This window comes from Panthera uncia, chromosome D4 (assembly GCF_023721935.1).
Source record: "Panthera uncia isolate 11264 chromosome D4, Puncia_PCG_1.0, whole genome shotgun sequence".
In the NCBI taxonomy this organism is placed as follows: Eukaryota; Metazoa; Chordata; class Mammalia; order Carnivora; family Felidae; genus Panthera; species Panthera uncia.
The window spans coordinates 70,743,524-70,768,378 of record NC_064807.1 but is presented as its reverse complement, the minus strand read 5'-3'; the positions used below and the strand labels follow the sequence as shown (position 1 = coordinate 70,768,378).

The following is a 24,855-nucleotide window of genomic DNA, read 5'->3' as shown; positions in this document are numbered from 1 at the left end:
AGAAGAACCTAGCATGCAGAAGGCACTCAATACATGCTTGGTAGTGTTATTATTTCAGAGATCCATACATAACAAAGTTGTGCCTTATAAACATTTACCATTGAGCAAACATTAAGAATCGATGTTCAAATTCTAGAAATATTCATAACAGGGGTTACCCACCACAGAACAGGTGAAACACACCAATACATGGTTACCTTTTAATGTAAATAGGTAGATCTGTAGATCAGGCATCAGGTGATCCCACTAGGAGGGGCTTTGTGTTCTGAGATGTGGCACAGCCATTTCTTAAACAGATTATAGCACAGTAGCAAACACTTTTGCATGTTTGGTGCTTTTCTTATGTATAATTATGTAAACTATAAAAAAAAAAAATCCCTGGGATTTGTGGAAAAGTGCAGACGCAAAACCCCAGATGGTTGTTGAATAATAAAAGCCAGCCCTGCCTGTGAAGACTGGCCCTCCTCTTATCCTAGCCGGAGTGGACTCCTATCGTCGCAGGCCTGGCCAGGATAGTGACTTTTCTCTGAACGGTGGCTTTGACGAAAGGGCCACTCGCGGTGCTAAGGTCTCAGCCGGTCTCGGCCCCGCCCCTGCCCGGCAGGGGCGGTGACAAGCGTCTCCCTGAGCCCCGCCCCCAACAGCACCGCCTGCATCTCCCATGAGCTTTTTCGGCTGTCACTCTTCAAAAGGGAAGTGGCGCCTGCGCTGAGCAGTTAAAGCACGAATCACAGTTGGCAGCCGCTGCTGTCTGGAGGCGGGAGGCGGGACTTCCGCTCCCTCCAGTGTACGTCAGGCAGGAGGCGGAAGCGTAGCGGGGGCGGGAAGGTTGTAGGGCCGCATGTTGGGCTCTGTTTGCAGGTGTTTAAGTGGTCGCGCCCCCTTTGAGAGAGCGATCTGGACGCGTGGAGGGTCCTGGACGCTTTCGTGGCCCGGGTAAGTAGGACCACCTGATGGCGCCGGGGGATGGAAGTGTGTGGCGCCAGCGCGGATCTGCTGCCGCTGTCTTTGTTGCCACAGGGTAGCGGGTTCTCCACCTTCTTCACTCCCCCTCCTCTGGGTGGTGTCGGCCGCAGCCCCCGCCCAGCCTGCCCTCCACGCCCTCCCGCAAGGGCCCTTTGAGTCGCGGGTGCCGCCTTGTCACATCCCCGGTCAACGTTCCCCTTCACTAGATGGCCCTCTTTCTTCCCGACCCAACCTGCTTGCCTCGCCCTGTGCTTCTGCCGAGGAAGCGCCTAACGATATTTTGTTCAAAACCGCAATCCGTTTGCTAGCCCTTGTACTTTTACGGGGTTCCCGTAAAGGCATCCTTCATCGCGTCGAAAGAATCAGCTCCTCTCTGCTTCCGGAGCACTAGTTACGCCTTTTAAAGAGCGCGTTCGTTAAACTTTTTCGTATGGTTGCTTGAATGAGAGTATATTTTCCCATCGGATTGTATGTTCCTTGAAGGCTGGCGTAGGGTCCTGCTCATTTGCGATCTCCCCAAGGCCTAATACAAAAACCACGAAGTTTGGAAACTAACAGCCCAAAGTATTCTTACTAGCTTTGTGACCTTGGGCACGGATCTCCCTATCTATAAAATGCTGATAAGTAAAATAATTTCAAGCATCTTAGTGTATGGTGCAGACTATATACTTGGTAAATTCTAGGCTTGTTTTCCTTTTTAGCTTTTAGTATACACAGTAGTTGCTGGATATATTTTAAGTGAATCCAAAAGCACCATAGCGGAATGATTTTTTTCTTTCTAGCACTCATATTGATGCTGTCAATCGGTTGATATATGTGGTAGTATTTGGTAAATACAACGTAATGGTGTATATTAAAGAGAGTAATGCTAAATGTCGGTATCAACATCTTCAAGAATAAACACTTAACGTTCTAATTAAATACTTGAGGACTTTGCAGAGTTTAAATTTGTGATTTAAGTCTGTGTGCTTTTTCAGATGTATGTTTCTGATGAGACGAAGACACTGCAAATGTTTCATTGTAGGAAAGCTAGCTGTTCCTGACAACTTTTAGTTTGTTATTAAAGTATGGTGCATTTTATATGTTTGTACACGTATTCGTTTTTTTTTTTTTTTTTACAGGAGATTGGAAATTGTTGACCAGTTGCCACTGAACATAGTTGAAGCAAAATAGGAAGATATGGCAGCAAACCCATCAGGACAAGGTAACACATGCTGGAACTTGTTATTAATGGGAACTTTTCCCCATAATAGTGAACATGTTTTAATAGAAAAGTTAGTATACAGCAGTTAACTGTAGTCAGAATAAAAAATGAATAGCAAAGTAAAAACCCTGTATTTGAAGTAAGTCCAAGATTGTATCAGATATATAACATTCTTAATAGCTATTAATTCTATGTTTGTTTTTTTCAAATGTTTATTTATTTTTGAGAGTGAAAGAGCAGGGGAGGGGCAGAGAGAGAGGAAGAGAGTCCCAAGCAGACTCCACACTGCCAGCACAGAGCCCGCTCCGTCTCACAAACTGTGAGATCATGACCCAAGCCAAAATCAAGAGCTGGATGCTTAACCAACTGAGCCACCCAGGCGCCCCTATTAATCCTGTATTTTAGCCTGTGTTAAGATTATTCACAGTGTAAACCTGTGTTCTCTTTTACTTGCAGTCAGAACCACTTTAAGTTTATTTATTTATTATAAGAGAGAGAGCAGGGAAAGGGCAGAGAGAGAGGAGGAGGGAGAGAATCCCAAGCAGCCTCTGTACTGTCAGTACAGAGCCCAATGGGGGGCTTGAACCCACGAACCTCAAGATCATGACCTGAGCACCTAAGCCAACATCAGGAGTTGGACACTCAACCGACTAAGCCACCCCAGGCACCCCTCAGAACCACTTTTTTTTTTTTTTTTTTTGAAAGAGAGGGCGCAAGTGAGCAAGGGTCAGAGAGGGAGGGAGGAAGGGAGAGAAAGAGAATCCCACAAGAGGGGGAGAGAGAGAGAGAGAAGCCGGGCTCACCTAAAGTGGGGCTTGAGCTCACCCGATGTGGGACTTGAACTCATGAACCATGAGATCATGACCTGAGCCAAAGTCAGATGTTTAACGACTGAGGCACCCAGGCATCCACATGTCAGAACCACATTCATTCATTCATTCATTCATTTATTTAAATGTTTATTTATTTGAGAGAGAGAGAACCCACACAAGCGGAGGAGGGGCAGAGAGGGAGAGACAGAATCCCAAGCAGGCTCTGCAATGTCAGCACAGAGCCTGACATGGGACTCCATCCCATGAACTGTGAGATCATGACCTGAGCCGAAATCAAGAGTCTGACGCTTAACCAACTGAGCCAGTCATGCGTCCCCAGAACCACTTTTAAGACGTTATATTATCACCAGGCAATATCCATGCCTTTATCTTCATTTGTTCTAGAAACTTTCATATACATCTCTGTTTAGAAGCTCTCTAAAGCAAATCAAGTCAGACACATCCTAGAGAAGGAGTTTTTATTTAAAAATAAATTTTGGGTAGCTCAGTCAGTTGAACATTGGACTCTTGATTTCAACTCACATCCTGATCTCACAGTCATGGGCTAGAGCCGTGAGTCAGGCTCCAAGCTGAGAGTGGAGCCTGGTTGGGATTCTCCCTCTACCCGCCCTGCTCACGTGCGTGTGTGCTCTCTCTCTCAAAATAAATAAATAAACTTAAAAAAAATAATAAAAATAAGTCTTAGGGGTGCATGGGTGGCTTGGTTGTTTGAGCATCCAGCTCTTGATTTCAGCTCAGGTAATGATTCCAGGGTCGTGGGATCGAGCCCCACATCAGGCTCTGTGCTGAGCCTAGAGCCTACTTGAGATTCTCTCTCTCTCTGTCACTGCTCTTTTCCCCTGCTCACACTCACTCTCTCTCTAAAAAAAAAGTTTTACAAAGTAAGATTTAATCTCTAGAAAGTATTAAATCCCACTTTGTAAGTTGTTTCCTGTTCTACAACTTGAAAGCAAACCTCTATTTCCTTTCCCTATCAACTCTGAACTTTTTTTGACCCATATGGTTTTATCCTCTCTGTTCTGATTTTTTTAAGCTTAGTTTTGTCTTAAACTTCATATAAATGGAATCATAGTGTGTATACTTGTTTGTGTCCAGCTTTCACTCACTGTCATGCCATGTATCAATAGTTCATTACGTTTATTCTGGAGTAGTTTTCTACTCTGTATTTATCACCATTTTTTTATTCATTCTCCTGTTCAGGGGTTTTGCGGTTGTCTCAGTTTTGGCCATTGTGAATACAGTCGCTTTGAAAATACTCGTTTATATGTCTTTTTGTAGATATTTGGATTAATAGATACAAGTGCAGCAACTGAGTATATTGTTAATTTTATAAAAAACTGCCAAACCTTTTCCCAAACTGCTTGGACCATTTCACATTCCCTCTGGCAACGTGTGAGAAATCTGGGTGCTCTACATACACCGTTATAGGTCTCTTTAATTTTAGTCATTTTAGAGGACAGGAAGGGACATCTCATTATAGTATTAACTTGCACTTTGCTGATGACAAATGTTGAGCTCTTTTTTGTACTTCCTGGCCATTGTAAATCCTTTTATGTGATTTGAGTGTTTAGTTCATTTTTTAAAAATTGGGTTATTTTTACTATGAAGTGTTTTGTTTTTTTAAGAGTCTGGATATAAGCCCTTTGTCACCACTAATTGCATCATCTGGATCATCTTGGAGTTGGTTTCTGTTGACTGTATTTTTTTTTTCTTTTTTTTGAGTGTGGGTCATGTTTTCCTCTTTCTTGCTATACTTAGTGATTTGTTATTGGATACTGGATATTATGACTAATACATTGTAGAGACTCTGGATTCTTTTTGTATTCCTCTGAAATGTGACTTCTAGCAGATGCAAGCCTTCAACTCAACTCAGACTCCAAACTCTTGTCTCCTTGTGTTGGGCAGTAGCTGAAATCTCTGCTCAGTCTTGTAAGCTTCCAGCTGCTACTTTATTGCTAAATCTCCCAGGGTTTCCCCCATACATGTGTAGTTTTAGCAAGAAGCAAACACTTTGGGTGGATTTTATAGGCTTTACTCCCTATGCCTTTCCCTCTTGGGTTTCTCCCCTTATTTTCTGGCCACTCTGCCAGCCCTGAACTCTGTCCTCTGATACCTCAAAAGCCAGTAAGGTGAGGCAATCCAGACTGTGAATTGAACAAAAAGTCATGAATCTCCCAAATCTCCCTAATTGGAGTTTCTGCCTGATTTGGGTTAGTTTCTAGTGCCTTCACATAATGATTTTTTAATCCTTTGTCCAGAATTTAAACTTCTGCAGTGGCAGGGTTGGTCTAACCAAACTACTCTGCCAGTACTGGAAGTTGGAAGTCTGCTGTCTTATTGTATGTAAACTTTTTTAGTATATTAGTTGCATTTAGGGCAAACTAAAGGTTGCCTGAGTTTTATAGAAGTGTAATGTTGTGAAAAGCTAGCTATGGTGACAGTTGTAACTAGCTAAGAACTGTTCTGTTCTCTCAAATAACCATGTGTGATTTGTGTGCTCTGTGGATTAATCACAGGTCAACGTTCCCTTCTGGTCTTTGATCTCTTCTTTTCATCAAGTTATCAGATTAAAAGTAATTTAATTTGAACCAAAATAAAATCAAAGATATGTCTATTTTTGAAAGGAAATATGCTGCCAAAAAAAAATCACACAGTCCAGATGAAAATAAATTTTAAATTATCTGTTCTAATATCACAAATAATCGAGATTTACAGTTTACTGGTTATTTTTTTTCCACATTTGCAATAAAACAATAATTTTTAGGGTTGTTCTTGATTTATCCATAATCATCTTCTGTGAAACATCCCCTAATCTAAATAGAAGCGAATTTAGATTAGCCTTTTGGCTTTTGTTGTCCATGATTTTGTTGGTGTCCTGGGCTGCTATTAGGCACCAGCAGAGGGAGTCCATATCATGCACCTAGACTCCAAGTGAATTTTAAAATTCTTACCTATTTGGATGTATTGCATTTTACTCTCTATATTAAATTATTTCTGTACTGTTTACGTGTATAGGAACTACTCAATACAGAGATTGAATGCCAAGTGCCATAATTATCTTATAATGATAACTGAGAGAACCATGACTGAAAAAGAAATCCTGATCTGTATACTGCAATTTGTTAATTTGTCTCTAGTATAGAAGACAGAATCCCATTGTGTTCACTGAGCCCTCTAGCAGATCTAGCAGTCTGTCATACTGTGGTAGCAGTCAAGACTGCTAATTTCATAAGCTCTTGGCAAACCATCACTGAAGTCTCCTATTCTTAGCATCTGTCGTAGTATGGAACATTTGGTTCGTTCTTAATAACTACTTGATGGATGAGTAACATTTTTGAGAATTTTAACATGTAGAGGCAGATTGTCAAACTGCTATTTGGCCAAGGTACTATGTAAAGAATCTTTCATTATTGGTAAATATCAAGGTCCTATGTACGTGTGGATTGGTCCAACCAATTGGACCAACCTGATTTCAGACACAGAGAAACCTAGTGAAATAGGAAGAAATGTGAATTCTTTTCCTTGACTCTTTCATAGTTATCTCAAAATGTTTATAGTAATAATTATAAGCCCTGCAGATCAGGTGGTGGGAACTACTGATTTGGGACCATACTAGATGCTCTTAGCTGTGATTTCAGGGTGCTATGTGGGAGTGGGGTGGCAAAACTCTTGGGAGGTGTCTTGCTTGACCTCAGGCCCAGATGTTATCTTACCCCAAACCATCTATAGCCCAGAAGAAAAGCAAACGTACCCTTAAGCCTTGTACTAAGGTATACTACATCCTAATTAAGAGTTTGTCTCACTGAAGGATAAAAATCATTTTTAAATTCTTGCATTTGTATATTTTAAAATGGAGAGTGTGGATGCAAAAATGCAATTTGCAGTTGGGTTTTTTTTTTTTTATTTTTTATTTATTTATTTATTTTTTAAGATTCATTTATTTTGAGAGATTGTGGGCACATGCATGAGAGCAGGAGAGGGACACAGAGAGAGGGAGAGAGAATCCCAAGGGATACAGAGAGAGAGAGGGAGAGAGAATCCTAAGCGGGCCCTGTGCTGTCAGCATAGAACCCAACACAGGGCTTAATCTCACGACCCTGGGATCATGACCTGAGCCGAAATCAAGAGGTGGATGCTCAACCAACTGAACCAACTGAACCTGCAGTAGGTTGTTTATTTTTAAAGATTATTATTTTTTAATTGTTTTTTTAATGTTTATTATTTTTGAGAGACAGAGCAGGGAAAGGGCAGAGAGAGAAAGACAGAGGATCTGAAGTGGGTTCTGTGCTGACCACAGAGAGCCCAGTGCAGGGCTCCAACTCAGGAATAGTGACATCATGACCTGAGCCAAAGTCGGACGCTGAACCGAGCCACCCAGGCGCCCCTACAGGTTTTTTTTTAAGCTAGATTTCTTTTTGTGTCATTTATTTTTTTATTAAAAAAAAAATTTTTTTTTAAATGTTTATTTATTTTTGAGACAAAGACAGGATGCGAGTGGGTTAGGGGCAGAGAGAGAGGGAGACACAGAATCCAAAGCAGGCTCCAGGCTCTGAGCTGTCAGCACAGAGCCTGACTGGGGCTCGAACCCATGAGCTGTGAGATCATGACCCGAGCCAAAGCGGACGCTCAACCAACTGAGCCATCCAGGCGCCCCATTTTTGTGTCATTTTTAACTGCAAAGCAAAGAGTACAGTATTTTTCTGATGTGCTAGGATTGATCTGTAGGCCCCAGGTTCAAATAGGAATGAAACTGAGTTGAGGCAGAATTTGCTGTAAAGTAGCTTCATAGAGTATGTATAGTTAGGAGAGAGCTTGAGATCCATTCAGCCTGGCCTGGAAGCCCTGTCCTGTGAGTGTAACCTAGAAAGCTGCATGCTAATCAGCTTTATTCTTTGTAATAAAAACTATTCACTGAAAGTGGATTGGCAGAATGGGGCTGATGAGAATCTAGTGATGTTAACTAATAGAGAATGCTAGATAGTAATAGCTAGTATTTATTAAGCAGTTACCACATGGCAGGCTGTATGCTATATTCCCTATATTTCATAAAACCACCCTTTGAAGTTGTTACCATTGTCCCCATTTGTCCTGCAAAGTGAGATGATTTTCCCAATATTAAATAGTAACTGGTAGTTCTTAGATGAGAAATCAAATCGATTCTGTGCCCACGTCCCATGTTTTCCCATACTGCACTTTAGCTGAGGGATTAGAACATTCTAATTATAGCACCTAAGAAAAAATTGGGAGTTCTAGAATAGGGGCAGAGACTTCTTTTTTTTTTTTTTTTTTTTTTAATTTTTTTTTTCAACGTTTTTTATTTATTTTTGGGACAGAGAGAGACAGAGCATGAACGGGGGAGGGTCAGAGAGAGAGGGAGACACAGAACCGGAAACAGGCTCCAGGCTCTGAGCCATCAGCCCAGAGCCCGACGCGGGGCTCGAACTCACGGACCGCGAGATCGTGACCTGGCTGAAGTCGGACGCTCAACCGACTGCGCCACCCAGGCGCCCCGGGGCAGAGACTTCTTAATCTTTGTATCTCTTCTGCATCTATTATGAGGCAGAAAATCCTTGTACTGAATGAAAAAAGGCCCTGTGAGTTTAAGAGGGAAAAAAAAAAAAAAATGAGTGATGAGGAAAGGTCAGTTCAAGCAGATCACTCATCATCTTATTTAGCCAGTCCTGAAGATGGGAAACCTCAAATAGGTAGAAAAAGTGGCAGTCGCTTACAGGGAGTAAGTCCATGAGGTCTGAGAGAGAACTTGAACACAGGGAGATCATCTGAGCAGACAGTAGTGTTTATTCCTTTGATAGGTATTTTCAGTAAAGTCCAAAAGGTGGCTAAGAGTTTTAGATCTCACCGGATATAAGAAGTGTTTGCCATTCACTAGATACCTAGAAGCTAATTATTGGTAATAATCAACTCATGTTGACTTAATGTGATATGCTTTTATTCTGCTAAGACTTAGACATCAAGCAGTCTCCCCTGGATGAGGTTTGAGCTGTAACCACGGAGTACATGACATATATCATTAGGCAGAATGGTCCCTCCCCCACCAAAGATGCCCACATCATAATCCCCAGAACCTGTGACTGTGTTACCTTACGTGGCAAAAAGAACTTTGCCATGTGATTAAGGTTAATAAGGGCCTTGAGATGGGAAGATAATCCTGGATTATCCAGGTGCACCCATTTTAATGACAAGTCCTTAAAAGGAGCAAATTTTTTCCTGGCTGTGGTCAGAGAAATGACAATAGAAGAAGGGTCGGAGAGATGCAACGTTGCTGGATTTGAAGGCAGAGAAAGGGTACCAGGATCCAAGGAACTCAGGAAGCTTCTAGATGCTGGAAAAGGCAAGGAAACAGATTCTCCGCCAGAGACTCCAGAAAGGAATGCAGCGCTGATTGTAGCCCAGTAAGACCACTGAACTATAGAACTGTAAGATAATAGCTTCATGTTGTTTTAAGCCACTGAGTTTGTAGTAATTTGCTACAGCAGCAATAGAAAAATAGAAATAATTCACCATATCAGAAATCTAGGAACCATCCATGACGCCTTCCTCATTCCTTACTTTATATTTACTCTATCAGTGTCCTGTTGATTCACCTTCCTAAATAGCTCTTGGATCTGTTCCTATCTTCCCACTTCTCTGTCCTGTCATTTCTCGCTTGTTCTACTGTAATAGTCTCCTGTTTTCTCTTGTGTAGCCTAATCTCAGCATTGCAGCTACAGTGCTCTTTTCATAGGGAGAAGTATCATTTTCCCCCCACCCCTAATGAACTTATTTATTTATCCTTTAGATTTCAGTTCAGGCATTACTTTCCCTGGAAGCCTTCACTGGTGCACTTGCTCCCAGTCTAGGTCAAGTTTACTCAACATTAATTCCCATGGTAATGATTGTTATAAATGTTTATAGAATTTTCTTTCTTTATTTCAGACTACTCATCTTAGATTCTAAGCATACACTCATTTCTGTAATTATTTGATCATTTCTATCCTCACTGGACTCTGACAGCCATGAGAGCTAGAATCATGCCAAGTTCTGGCTTATCATTGTATCCTTAGAACTTTATCTAGTGCCTGTGTATAAAGCATACACAATAAATATATGTTGATTCAATAAATAACTTAAAACATGTTAAACTAATAGTGCCACAGTGACTTTCCTTTAATACAAAACAGGTACCTTAAGTATGATACGTTGATTTAAAGTATAGCTGTGAAGGGGCACCTGGGTGGCTCAGTCAAGCATCTGACTCTTGATTTCGGCTCAGGTCATGATCTCATGGTTCATGAGATTGAGCCCCACGTCGGGCTCCGTGCTGTCAGCACAGAGCCTGCTTACGATTCTTTCTCTTCCTCTCTCTCTGCCCCTCCCCCTGTTCACATTTTCTCTCTCTCTCTCTTTCCTTCAAGATAAAAAAAAAAAAAAAAGTATAGTTGTGAAGAATATCTAGCTTGTAGGATAACCACCTCAAAGGATTTGAATAATATTTTAAAATATCTTTTAAAAAGTGTTATGAAAGCAGTTTATCAACTGTAATTGGAAAGTGGATGATTCATAACCCTACTGAACAAAGAAAATAATTTTCATTCTTTAGCTTTAGAGTTGTTTTTTTTTTTTTTTTTTTCAGTAGAAAGAATTCCAGTTAGTGCTTGTTGTTTACATGTGATAGAGCTATTCATGTAAAGTGAATATCAGCTGTTAGGTTTTATTTTTTATTTTTAAAATATTTATTTGTTTTCGGGAGAGCTCAAGCAGGGCAGGGGCAGAGAGAGGGGACAAAGCAAGTTCTGGATTGACAGGCCGACAGCAGCAAGCCTGACGTGTGGGGCTTGAACTCACAAACTATGAGATCATGACCTGAGCTGAAGTCAGACGCTCAACCGACTGAGCCACCCAGGTGCCCAAGCTGTTAGGTTTTAAATGTAATTGACGTGAGGCTAGTTCCTCAAGAATGTTTTTAGTGACCAAAAAATGTGTAGGAGTTAAATGTTTCTATGAATGAATGTGGAGATGAGAATATATATATGGTTGTGGATGGAGGTAGGGTTAAAGTTCTAAAAGTAGAAGTATTTTAGAGACTGCTGCTTTATTCTAAGATAATTGTTAGGGAACAGGTTAATTACAAAGGAATATTAAGTACTGCACGTGAGATGTATCTTTAACACCCTTACGCTTCTAAGAATATAAAAGTTGGATGTAACTTTGTGAAATGTGTAGAAGAATGTAGCAATGTTAAATTATGGCACGAGATAGGTGTGTGTTTTTTAAAAAAAAACTCATGTAGTGAGTATAATAAAACAGTTAAATGTTATATTGGTGTCCTAGAGTTTGTTTGTATAAACCCTAAAGGTGGGAGACTCTCACTACATAACATTATACTTTATTTATTTATTTAAACGTTTATTCATTTTTTGAGAGAGAGGGAGAGAGAGAGAGCATGAGCAGGGAAGGAGCAGAGAGAGAGGGAGACACAGAATCCGAAGCAGGCTCCAGGCTCTGAGCTGTTAGCACAGAGCCTGATGCGGGGCTCAAACTCACAAACTGCGAGATCATGACCCGAGCGGAAGTCAGATGCTTCACAAACTGAACCACCTAGGCGCCCCCCCCCCCTTTTTTGAACATTTATTCATTTTTTGAGAGAGAGCATGAACATCATTCAATACAACCAGATAAACTACCTAGTTTGTGCCTTAAGTTTCAAATTTGCAGTAAGTTATTATTACTCCCTAAGTGCTATCTGTTGACTTTTATATACTTTTTTTTTTTTTTTAACGTTTTTTATTTATTTTTGGGACAGAGAGAGACAGAGCATGAACGGGGGAGGGGCAGAGAGAGAGGGAGACACAGAATCGGAAACAGGCTCCAGGCTCCGAGCCATCAGCCCAGAGCCTGACGCGGGGCTCGAACTCACGGACCGCGAGATCGTGACCTGGCTGAAGTCGGACGCTTAACCGACTGCGCCACCCAGGCGCCCCTTTTATATACTTTTATAATGTAAATGTTTTGTGCAAAACAGACATGTAAAATAATACTATATATTATTTTTTAAAAATCAAGAAGGAAGCATAGGTTTCAGGGGCATTAGACAAGATTAGAATATAAAAGGCTAAAAGATCTGACCATTCCCTTTCCCTATAAAGCTTAGCCTTTGTGGCTCTCAGCTGCCTGTAGTTACACATTAAGATCTAGAATATTATGCAAGAGATCATTTTGTTTGGTTAGGCTGGAAAAGGAGTTGATCGAGGAAGTTCCTTTAGAGACGTTTAGGACATAAAATTAGTTGGATTAAGTGATTGGTTAGATGTGGGTAGGAAGAGAGGAATTATAAGGATAAAACTTAAGCTTCTGGGTGGGGGCATGGGGGCACAAGTGAGATACAGAGATAAGCATTATCCCCTCTTTACAGGGAGGAAAGGCTAGGAGCTAGCCCAGGCCAGTGACCCCTTGTTTAAATATTCTAATGAATTCTTTGAAGTCTGAGGGGATCTTTTGCATGGAGAAAATACTCATCACTGCTCATAATTTAATTGACAGTGTATTAAACCTACTCATCTAATAAACTAAGTTCTAAAATAACATTTTTTAAACCTGTAGAATTGATTATAAGCTTATTTAGTTAAATTCTCTTTAATAGTTTAAATTAGAATTATAATTAATATGACTGTGTAACACATCCCTAATTATTGCAAAACTTAGTACACTTAAATCGATTTTAAAATATTAACCCATGATTAATTTACTCATTCTGTACTTGTTTTTTATATCTTCCTGGGGCTATAATAATTTTCTCAGATTCTTACCTCTGTACTTTCCCAGGATCCTAGTAATTTTTCTATACTTTCCTATACTTTCCTATACTTTTCTATACTTTCCTATACTTTCCTATACTTTGCCTGTCTATAAATTTTATATAATCTTACCACTACCAAAAACAAAACAAAATTTCAGACAAGTCAGGATTTAGTGTTTTTGATAAGTTTGATTCTCAGCCAAAACACAAGATTTGGTAATGCTTTTAAAGATTAAAAGCTTAAAAGCTGTGGTGGTGTGCACTGGGTCCCTTCTATAATTAAACTTTACCTGTTAAGTTAGTTAATGGGATTTTTGCAAGCTCATGCCGATCTCACAGATTTTTGGTTTCTTACAACCTGGAGTTAGTCCCTGAATGAAATACTTCTGTGTTCTGTTTTCATTATGAATTGCCCTTTTCTGGTAGCTTTACTGCCAGGATTTCATGCATTTCATCTCCCAAGAGGTCCGGGATTATTAGGTCTATACAGTTAGTTTTCTTTAGGATATTTCACTAATTCATCCAGTTAGAACTCAGAGTTTCTACTTGGTCATTGTGTGACATGGGTGCTCATTGCCACTGGGTCCCCTTTTAAATGGTGTATATGGGTGAGGACCTGCACTGAATCCACCTCTCCTGTTCTTAGTACCTAACCTGCTTTTTCTGGAACTGTTTGACTTAGCCCCTGTTCCCTGTGCCTGCCCCTGCCTCCCTGTACCTTAACAAAAAAGTATTCAGCTATACTTTATAAACAGGCACATTTAATAGGAGAAACAAACCCCTAAATGTTAACACTGACCTAATTATTAACTATAATTATTATAACTAATTATTAATTATAATAACTATTATTTTCACCCTTCTTTACAACTATTTTTATGTATTTTAACTTTCCCTTTTGTATCTTTCTATGAAGTCATGGCTTATCATAGATTGAATTTGTTCTATTTAGCTATAATTATTATTCTCTTTTTAATGTTCCAGTTGTGACAGCCTGGCTAACCTTAAGTTGGCTTCCTTGTCTTCAGCACTACCCTGGACATTGTTTAAAAAACTTCTTGCTTCCTGACCACTAGATGTTCCAGGCCCTTCTTGATTTTTTTTCTTGCCCTAAGACATGCACCTAGAACTCTGGTTCCTTTTCCTGGAGGAAACACATTTAAAAATAGTTTACATTGGGGCACCTAGGCGGCTCAGTCGGGTAACCATCTGACTTTGGCTCAGGTCATTATCTCATGGTTGATGGGTTCGAGCCCCGCGTCAGGCTCTGTACTGACAGCTCAAAGCCGGGAGCCTGCTTCTGATTCTGTGTTTCCCTCTCTCTCTCTGTCCTTCCATCGCTCATGCTCTGTCTCTCTGTCTCAAAAATAAATAAACATTTAAAATTTTAAATAAAAATAATTTATGTGCATTTATACACGAAGAGCATTGAAAAACTCGGTTGTGCTTGTATTTATCCGAACGTTATTTATCAAATTATCTTCATGTAGTCTTTTTGATGTTTTGTACATACAGTTTCTACGTACATACAATTACTTTACTGATAGTGACCCTAAAACATTTTTTTGTGAACAAATTAATCTTGAGGGAAATTGATATTTCTGTAAACAGCAGATCAGTACTTTCCAGTGTGGTTATTTATTTTGCTCATCACATAATTTAGACACTATCAGATTTTTAAATTTGCTTTTCAGAACTTTATTTTATTTTTATTTTTATTTTTTTAAGTAATCTCTACACCTAATGTGGGGCTCAAACTCACAAACCTGAGATTGAGTTGCAGGCCCCACCGACTGAGCCAGCCAGGTGCCCCAGTTTTCAGGACTTTTCTATTTATAGTATCTCTAAATTCCTACAAAGATGGAACCACAGAATTATCTTCTAAGAATGCATTAGCCTCTTCTGAGAAGTGGAGAAAAGTCTCGTCCTATAGGTGGAAATATACCCAGTGGTGTAACTTGCTTTACATATATGTAACTTCGTGTATACAAATGGGAGAGTGCTCCTTTCCCTTGGAAGGCGTTCTTCAGTTTACAGAGACCTCACTTTGAGGTTCGTTTGCCTGTCTTTTATCTTTCCATTTGTTTTCTTTTGAATTAGGGATCAGAAACTCAAATGCCCACAGGGCGTATAAACAAGTTGAATAAGGACTGCAATAAGTTAGAGAGTGCCCATTAAAGGTGAGGACTGTTCGTTCTAGTTAATTTTTACCATGGGGTATCCAGATCCCTTGTTGCCAGTTCTCAACATGTTTCTAGAGAAGCAAGAAGTCTGAGAATTTTGTTTAAATTATCTCAATGTTTACATGTTGGCATTTACTTCAGATTTTAAAAACCTAGTTGGATGCTGCTCCTGGGCCAGCACTTTGCCCCCTCTGCTCTAGATCTTTTGTAATTTAAAAATCAAAAGCCTAATGTTAAGTACTTGCTAACAGACACATCTTTCTGCCCCCCCCCCCCCCCCCGCCCCCCATTAGGCTCCATTTCTTTCCCAGAATTGCTGTGTGGGCAGTCACCGTTTTTTGACTTGCTCCTTGAAAGATTGTGCGTCATTTCTGAATGAAAGCAGCTGAGAAAAAGAAATATTGTTTAGGTCTGAGCATGTCTGTTGCTGTTTTCCTCCTGAAAACCTTGGTGATTACAGTTCTTTAAAACTAAGTCTTTCGAGTCCCTCAGTCAGTATTGGACTTTACATGTATCTGTGGGCCGTGCTGGTAAAGCCACTGGGAAGTAGGCAATGGGAAGACAGTAACCATCTAGGGAAACGACTTACTAGTGAGTTTGTTATCTCGTTAGAGAATAGAATTTGCTTTCTGGGTTTCTAGATGGCCTGGGTTTATAAAAATATCTCTAAAATGTTTTTTTATTTCTCTCTCCCCTCCACCCACTGTCTTTCTTAGGTTTTCAAAACAAGAACAGAGTTGCGATCTTGGCAGAACTGGACAAAGAGAAAAGAAAATTACTCATGCAGAACCAATCTTCAACAAATCATCCTGGAGCTAGGTATTGACGAATAATATGGGTTTTATATTCAGTGATATAAAAAATATTTTGGACAAAATACCTCAAGTTGATCGGCAGTGGTTTATTTCTCTAATATTGGAATTTACATGTTATGTTTTGTTTCCTAGTTAGATTTGAAAAAATTAGACAAGTAGATTTTGTTGGATTTTAAATATTTGAATTCTAACTAGAATATTTAATGTTCCCTACAGCCTGCTTTTTAAAAAAGAAAAGGATTTGTGTGGTTTTTGTTTGTTACTGAAATTATTGTCAGCATCCCACTCTTTAAGCGTTCTGTAAAGCTGGTAAAATTTAGGTATCTTGATGATCTTTGTGTTCAGTTTCTGCCTTCTTACATCTCTTCCTTCAGATTACCCCATTTAACCACCACCCTAGCCTTCCTCTCTCTTTTTTTTTTTTTTTAATTTTTTTTTTTTTTTTAACGTTTATTTATTTTTGAGACAGAGAGAGACACAGCATGAACGGGGGAGGGGCAGAGAGAGAGGGAGACACAGAATCGGAAACAGGCTCCAGGCTCTGAGCCATCCGCCCAGAGCCCGACGCGGGGCTCGAACTCAAGGACCGCGAGATCGTGACCTGAGCCGAAGTCGGAACCGACTGAGCCACCCAGGCGCCCCCCTTCCTCTCTCTTTCAGCCAGACCTCTTAAAAGTGCTGTTTATCCTCATCTTAACTGACTCCCTTTTACTCCTTAGTGCACTCCACTTGGTCTTGAGGCCCCCTCTCCCTGCTTTCCAAGAATAGGTGCTCCCCTAAGTCACTTGCACCCTCATTGTAGATAAATCCAGTAGGCCAGAGTCCTTTTCTTATGAGACGTGTTAACATTATTTGACACCACTGATCACTCCCTCCTTCTGCAAATACTCTTTTTCCTTGGCTTCCATTCACTCAGTGTCACACTGTCTTGATTTCTCTTGCAGACATTTCTCCACTGCCTGTCTCGTGAATGTCAGTGCTCCTCAGAGTTCAGTTCTAGATCCAGTTTCCCAGTCTTCTCACATCTTTTCCATTGGACAGCTGCATCCGCTTTCACAGCCTGTTATTTATGTGCTGATAACTTTTATCTAGTTTTCTCTCCCAAGTCCCAGACCGCCTCCTGGATACCTCCACTCTGATGTCGTTGAGGCATTTCAAACTTAGTATGTCCCGAGCTTAACTCCTCTTACCTTGGTGCCTCTAACTAACTACTTAATATTCTTGGGTTTCTTGTCTCAATGGATGGTACAGATCTACATAAGTGTGACCTTCATTTATTATTATTATCCTTTCATTTCTATCTCAAAGCATTTACCATTCTTTTATGTTTATACGTTGAAATGTGTTTCAAATCTATTCTTCTTCATTGCTACTGGTCCTGGCCACTCTCATTTCTTGCCTCAATTACTACAGCTGCTTCCTCACTAAGTTTCCTGTCATCTTAAGTCTTCCTGAATACATTTATCAGTTGTGTCAGTTAGGATGCTTTAATCTAAAAGTAACAGAAAACCAAGAAGATGGGCACGTACATTAGGATGTACGTTAACCAAGAGTATGAAGAGCAGGGGTGTCCAGAGTGGCGTCATGCGGTGGCCCAACAGTGTCAGCAGTGCTCTGGCTTCCCTCTGTGCCTTTCTCTGTGGGTCAGCAGCTCCCTAATGGTCAAAATACGACTGCAGTAGCCTCAGCCTCACCTCTACACTGAGCCACCTATAGAGGCAAAAGCCAGAAGGTTCCTCCCCTGTGTTCCTTTTGCAAGAGCATGGAAAATGTTCTCAGAAGCCTTCTGGCAGACTACCCATCAAGTCTAGTTGCCCAGAATTGTGTATCTTTCTCTTGCCTAAGCCAGAAACCAGCAAGGGGAATGGCACTGTCTTAACACCCACCAGAGTTCACCCCCTGAGAGATGAGCCTGGCCGGCCCTGAAGCATGGAAACACCGATAATAGAACTAAGTTTGTGTTCCATTGGCAAGGAAATAAGAAGACCAGCAGTTGTTGAGGTGACCAGCACTGTCTGCCATAGTGGTGGTCCTTCAGAGCCATCGTATGGTACTGGTGATCATGTCACTTCTCTGCTTCTAATACTCTTGGGGGTCTCCCTTTACTGTTAGGATAAGGTCTACATTTCTTAATGTATTTCACAAGGCTTTTCATATCCTGGCACCTGCCTTCCTCCCCAGCATCATTTTTTGCTAACCCATTTCACCCCTTTTCAATCCTGACCTTCAATCCTATTGAACTCTTAATTCCTTCAGACACATCAAGGTCTTTTGCCCTGGGCTTTTTTACACTTGCTGTACCTTCTGCTTGAAACATTCAGTTCTTCTGTTTTCATCATAAATGTAACTTTATGATAGACTGGAGTAACCTCAGATCTGTTTGAAAGTAAGGGACCATAAATCATCCCCAAAAAATCATCAAAAAAAAAAAAAAAAAAGTAATTCGAAGCCCCAGTAAATAACATAGGCTTTCTTCATATAAATTAACGTCGACAGTGGGAGAAGGAAAAAAAGACTTACTCTGGAAGGCCTTTTTTATCCCTATAAAGAATATATAAATGAAAAATGTGATTCAGAAGTAAGAAAGTCTCTACTTTCAACAGCCAAATAACTAAGATTCCCATTTTAGCATTGCACTCTCGAGACCCTCTCTTAATAAGGACTTCCGGGATCATGCTGAGCAGCAGCATATTGCAGCCCAACAAAAGGCAGCTTTGCAGGTGAGCCAAGTGTAACTGACATTCTTGTCTCATTGGAGATTTCCTGGATCTTGGAATCCAGCGCAATTCCTATTTTGTATTTCAGTGGAATGATATCAATAAAAGCGTTGCGCACATCATTGCAATGGTTTTTTGATGTTCAGTCATGCTCAAAGGATTTGAAGGACCAATACAGCAGAAATGAAAGTATCTTTTATGGTTTTGACACCGCCATGATTGATTCTGTGCCGTACCTGGCAAGGGATTGCTTGTGTACAAAAGAGTTTAGGATATTTGGATGGACAGAATGATGTTAAAAGCTAAACTGCCTAGTTTAATGGTATGTACATACTTTTTTCGAATTTGTCATGCCGTTACATCCCTTAATAGTCTTACTTGTTCTTTGTTGTTTGGATTCTTTTTTTAATGGTCAGTATATGCTTAAAGATTCACACTGACCATAGGAATGTGATAATCCATCAGTTTTTAAAATTTTGCTCTTCATAGTAATAATAAACAGTTTTAGTATTACAGTGATCTTGGATAGTTTAACATTCTCGGAGACCTTGAACAAGCCATCATTACTTATGCTTTTAAACCTTGGAATTTCAGAATTGGAAGAGACATAAAAGATCATCTCACTTCAGGCAACCTAAAAACAGTCTTCTTTTCTCTAGCGATAGAGGGAGGTCACTGGTGGTTTTCTGTTACTTACATTACAACATTCTCAACAAAATGTTGGTGTCTTAATCACCAGTAATCGGCTCCCTTCCCAACTGCTGCCCTTCTTTCTCAAGTTCCTGCTTTGTTGATTAAGAGGAGATCTCTGGGATCTTTGTTGCTAGTTTTCCCTGCTCCAAGGAACAAAGTAATTCATGTCTTTGACTCATTATTGACTTTAGAGAATCACAGAGGAGAGAGTGGGTCTGATAAATGAGTGCCTGGTGCAGCTTGTTAATACGAATTTTTTATTACTGTCCATCTCCCGTGTATTTAAACAAAATTAGCAGCAGCAGAACTAATTTTTAAAATAAATTTTGTCTCAGGGATAAGTAATTTTAATGCCTTGGTTGAAAAACTGTGACTTTTAATAGCTTAATTGCTTTTTTTTTTTTTTTTTTTTAAACTCTTCCCTCCAGCACGCACATGCACATTCATCTGGATACTTCATAACTCAAGACTCCGCATTTGGGAATCTTATTCTTCCTGTCTTACCTCGCCTTGACCCAGAGTGAAGAAAATATTTGTAGCAAAGGCAACTATATCAGATGCCAAAGCTACTATCATTTAGTGCTATACAAACTGTGACTTACAGAATTTTGGTGAACTTTTATACTTTTTGCTTTTTTGAAAGAAAGGTATGTGTAAGTCAAAGCAGAAGAGGAGGGTCACCAGGAGGATGCGAGCTTTGGGAAGTGTACTCGCTGAGGAACTGATGATGCTACTTGTCACTGTTTTGTCACACAGAACAGTTCGGTTTTAGCTCCAAATCAGACTCTGGATTGGATGGTCCCATACATTCACCCCCCGCCCCCAACTAGGTGGCCTGAATATATCATTGTCCACAATAGACTTTCATGAACCGTTTATATATAGTACTTAACTTTAAAAAAATGAGGGTGCTTTTAAAAATGTGAACCAATGGACTTAAATAAGTTACATTTATATTTGCTGTTTATAGAATTGCTATAAGTGTATCTTTTGTGTTTATAGTCAACATGTCGTCCTGAAATCTTTAACTCATAACTGTCTCTCCTGTTTTCATTTTCAAAGAAAATCTAAGATACAATTAAGTTACCAACAAATCTTAAACATCTTTTATAAACCTATGCCACTATAAATTATGTGACTAAATGCTATTAAAAACAGTGATAAGAGGGGTGCCTGGGTGGCTCAGTCTGGTTGAGCCTCCGATTTTGGCTCAGGTCATGATCTCGTGTGAGTTCAAGCCCCGCGTCGGGCTCTGTGCTGACAGCTCAGAGCCTGGAACCTGTTTCAGATTCTGTGTCTCCCTCTCTCTCTGACCCTCCCCCGTTCATGCTCTGTCTCTCTGTCTCAAAAATAAACGTTAAAAAAAATTAAAAAAAAAAAAACAAAAAAACAGTGATAAGAAATGTGGTTTTAAAATTTGTGCATGCTCTTATTATTTAGTGTTACTACATGTGTGGTGTCCCTGAGTTTTATCGTCCATTTTTGTTCTAATTAAAAATGTATGCAAGTCAAGCCCCTTTTTAATTTAAGGAGTTAGGTTAAGCAAGTTTCTCAATATGACACATCTTCAACAGAATCTGGGGTGCCTGTTTAAATAGGCAGTGCCTCCTACCTTACTCCAGTCCTACAGAATTAGAATCTCTAATTCAGAACAAAGTCTGAAAACTATTGGTAGGGGAATTCAATTTTCACCACACACACACACACACACACACACACATATATGTATATGTGTATATATATATATGTATATGTATATATATGTGTGTGTATGTATATATAAAGTCATAGATTTCTATGTTCATGAAACTTAGAGGTCATTTAGCTAAAATCTACGTTTTTTTCTTACCTTTAATAGGACTGAAATTATATTTTATACTATATCACAGATATAGTATTTTATAGCTACTTATAATTGACCTGATATTAGCCTTGAGTCCCCATCATCTCTGGTGGTAGGAACTGAAACTTAAAATTCCAGTTTAGGTCAATATTTAATCGAAGTTCATCTCCCTTTTCAAAGGGTTTCTTTCCCTCCTTCCCTAGATATTTGCAACAACCGCTTAGCTCTGTTAACCCAAACTAATTAAAGCAAGGATGGACAATTCTAGACTTGGCTGTGCCATTTAGATTCTTGAGAATTTGAACTGATTTTCTGCATTTGGGTGAGGTGGCAGTTGTTCCATTGTAATGGTCATTATTACAGCAAAGGTGCCCTTACTCCCTGCTGCTGAGGAGCTCCCAGGGACCCCTGGCCCCTGTCCTGCCTCAGGCCCATCCAGTTCTTCTTTGGGACTTCTACAGTGGCCCTCATTTTCTTGAACTGTTTTGACAGTTTCTGTTCTGTGCAACCCACAACTGACTGGCATGGTTCTAAATTTATCTATTGATGCTAAGAAGGTAAAACATTTGGATTGTATACTTTTTATACTGTTGAAGCCTCTACCTAATGTGTGACTTATATAACCTAGATAAAGAGATCTTTTTTACAGTGGTATCTTTTCTAGTCTCTTAGCCTTTTATTTATTTGTTTTTTATTTTTGAGAGAGAGATCGTGAGTGGGGGAGGGGCAGAGAGAGGAGGGTACAGAGGGTTTAAAGCAGGCTCAGTGCTGACAGCAGTGAGCCCGATGAGGGGCTTGAACCCACGAACCGGGAGCTTCCGCCCACAAACCGTGAGATCATGACCTGAGCCAAAGTCAGATGCTTAACCAACTAAGCCACCCAGGCGCCCCAGTCTTAGCCTTTTAAATAGATGTTGCTAAATCCTGCAGTCCGGGCTAGTAAGCACTTCCTTGCACTCCTCTCCTGGGAGTCACTTACAAATTCAGTTCTATTCCGTATGTATTTGTTAATACACATCCTGTAAAACATTGTAGTATGGTGGGGGGAACAGGAGGCCTGCTCTGAAGGAAGTCACAGTAGAGAGGAGCCTGTTGTGGCATAGCAGAAATGATAAGGAAGCCAGAGGGCAGTGTACCATAGAAGAGGCATTCAGAACACAAAGCATTCTAAACAGGCCTGGAAGTATTGGTCCGATTTTACCTGGAAGGGCAGGAAGAGCTGCTCCAGGCAAAAGTCAGGATTTCATATCAGAAGTAGGAAGTAAGACCATTGGGAAGGCTGCGGAGGATAATGGGAAGGGCAGGGGGCCAGTCAGAAGGCCTAGGTGAGGCTTCAACATTGCTTCCCGCCCCCCCCCCCCCCCCACAGTATGGGTGAATAGGGGTAACTCATTCAGCCTCTCTTGGCATGTCACTCTGTCTCACCTGTAAAATAGGAACAGCACCCACTCTGCCTACTTCATAAATTGTCTAGACCAGTATTTTTCCGAGTGCAGGCCTCAACCTGTTACTAAATTGAGAAGCCAACTTAATGGCTTTAATGGGGTGTGACCAGCATTTTTTCTTTTTTTTGAAAAAATAGCATGAGAGTGCATGGCATGTGGTAATAGGAGATTTTGTTTCACGAGTCTTCTATTTCCATGTGTGTGTGTGTTTTGCTTGTTTTGTTTGTTGTACTAGTATGTAAGATCTCTGAGGTGAGGATTTGTTTCCTTCCCTCCCCTCCTCTTTGTTCACTACTGTATTCTGTTTAGTTTTTGGCATATAGTAGGTGGCCAGTACCTGCTTATTGAGGGAATGAATGGATATATATGACCTGGGTCGTGATGGAGAAGGTATTTGTTTTGTTTTTTTTCAGTGAGTCACCCCAAGAAAAAGTCTTGAAAGCCACTGCTCAAAAATACAGATAATAGTGCTTTGTATGATTCTGTAATAAAAACTAAAATGACTCACTGATTTCAAACAGATTTTGTTTCCTCTGAACAATCTATAAAACGTCTCATTAAGTGGTCTCAGTTCTTTGTTTCGCTTTGGCAGTAGAAACTCAGCCTTTCTAGGAGTTTAAGGCCCACGGAGGCAAGGGTCTTTGCAAACATGTTTACACTGAGAATAAAAGGTCAACCTAGGGCGCATCAGTTCATCGGTGCCGGTCAGCCCCACCACCAGCATCCGGCAGCCAGCACGAGTCCTGTTTCTGCATCAGCTCAGCCAGTGTTTACTGAATGCTGTTCTTCTTTACCTCTACGCACAGGGAACACAGGTTGTTTTTTGTTTGTTTTTTTTTTAATGAGCAATAAAGAATGAACATAGGAGGAAGTGGAGAACTTCACTACCCTCAAGAACCTGACAGTCTAGAGTGGGTGAGACAAACACGCTAATAGATAACTTTCTGGTTGCACCTTATTAGTGAGGAGAGGATAAGCCTAGGGCCAGTGAAGCCTATGTCAGGATAAGCATCTGAGGGGCGGGCTTCTGTTTGGCTTCATCGGTGGAACATGTGACTCTGGATCTTGAAATTGTGAGTTAAAGTCCCACGTTGGGTGTAGAGATGACTTAAATAAATATATCTTTAAAACAACCAAACAACAAAAAAAAAGAATAAGCATTTGAACTTGACTTTTGAAAGAAGAGCGTCTTAGCCAAGGAAGATAGAGCAACAGTGAAAGCAAAGGAAAAGCCTGCACAGAGGCAGAACAGGCGTAGGGGCCATTATGAAACACCAAAAGTCCAATTTGGCTGGACTTGTATGGATAGATGTGGATAAATTTGTATCCTGCAGTAATTAGAAATGAGGCCAAAGGCACTAAGGTGCTCCATCCTTTGAGGAAGCTAAGGCCGTGTTGGGGTGAGGCCCTCGCTTCATCCAGCGACTAGCACTGTGACGGCAGCACTCGCCAGCACTGGGGCCTCCGTCTCAGCGCACCTGCATCATCTACTGGGCCTTCATCCTGCACAACGGTGAGGTGATAGTCACTGAGGATGAGATCAATGCCCTCATTAAAGCAGCAGGTGTAAATGCTGAAGCTTTCTGGCCGGGCTTGCTTGCAAAGGCCCTGGCCGACGTCTACATCGGCAGCCTCATCTGCAATGTAGGGGCTGGTGGACCTGCTCCCTCCACCACTGCTGCCCCAGCTGAGGAGAAGGAAATGGAGCAGAGAAGGATTAGAGGAGTCTAAATATGTTTAAATTATTTATTCATTTAAGTTATCTCTATACCCAAGGTGGGCCTTGTACTCACAATCCTGAGATCAAGAGTCACATGCTCCTCCAACTGAGCCAGCCAGGTGCCCCAAAAACCTGAACTCAAAAAAAAAAAAAAAAAAAGGCCAAAGACAGGCTGGACAGACACATCCTCTGGAGAGTCTTGAATTCCAGGGTGAGGCAAATACCTCTAGTCTGTGGAACATTTTTGAGCATAGGCAGGTGTGGAGATGAACCGGTTAGGTCCTTCTCAGCCAGCTCATGGCAAAGGGGCCCTTGTGATAAACACCAGAAGAATATTACTCTTAATTTCTACTGAGATTTCAGACTGGTGTCTTCTGTTGACAACCACATCTTAACGCCAGCTCTCTCTTCCATTTAGTTCTTGGACCCTTCCCCCAAATTTCTCTTTGCTCACGTTCCATTATCTACCATTCTTCTCTCACCAATTCCTAGATCTCCACTTCTAAGAATGTCCTTTTGTTAGTGTTTTTTTAACGTTTATTTATTTTTGAGAGACAGAGTGCAGAGACAGAGTGGGAAGGGCAGAGAGAGAGAGAGAGAGAGAGACAGAATTCGAAGCAGGTTCCAGGCTCCATGCTGT

The 24,855-nt window shown here is 40.6% G+C and overlaps 1 protein-coding gene across 4 annotated transcripts; it reads left to right on the top strand.

The window, feature by feature from the left end:
- Positions 1-757: 757 nt before the first annotated feature.
- INIP (INTS3 and NABP interacting protein) lies at positions 758-23,017 on the top strand. Of its 4 annotated transcripts, none has more exons than XM_049636998.1 (5): positions 758-936; positions 2,088-2,170; positions 15,699-15,801; positions 18,427-18,517; positions 19,636-23,017. In XM_049636998.1, exons 2-5 carry the CDS (start codon positions 2,146-2,148, stop codon positions 19,729-19,731), a joined length of 315 nt encoding a protein of 104 aa, XP_049492955.1. In that variant the 5' UTR covers positions 758-936; positions 2,088-2,145; the 3' UTR covers positions 19,732-23,017. The 4 variants fall into 4 exon arrangements, with proteins under 4 accessions (XP_049492955.1, XP_049492966.1, XP_049492977.1 ...); XM_049637009.1 differs by lacking the exon at positions 19,636-23,017 and adding an exon at positions 18,603-18,670; XM_049637020.1 differs by lacking the exons at positions 758-936; positions 2,088-2,170 and adding an exon at positions 8,524-9,416.
- Positions 23,018-24,855: the final 1,838 nt, after the last annotated feature.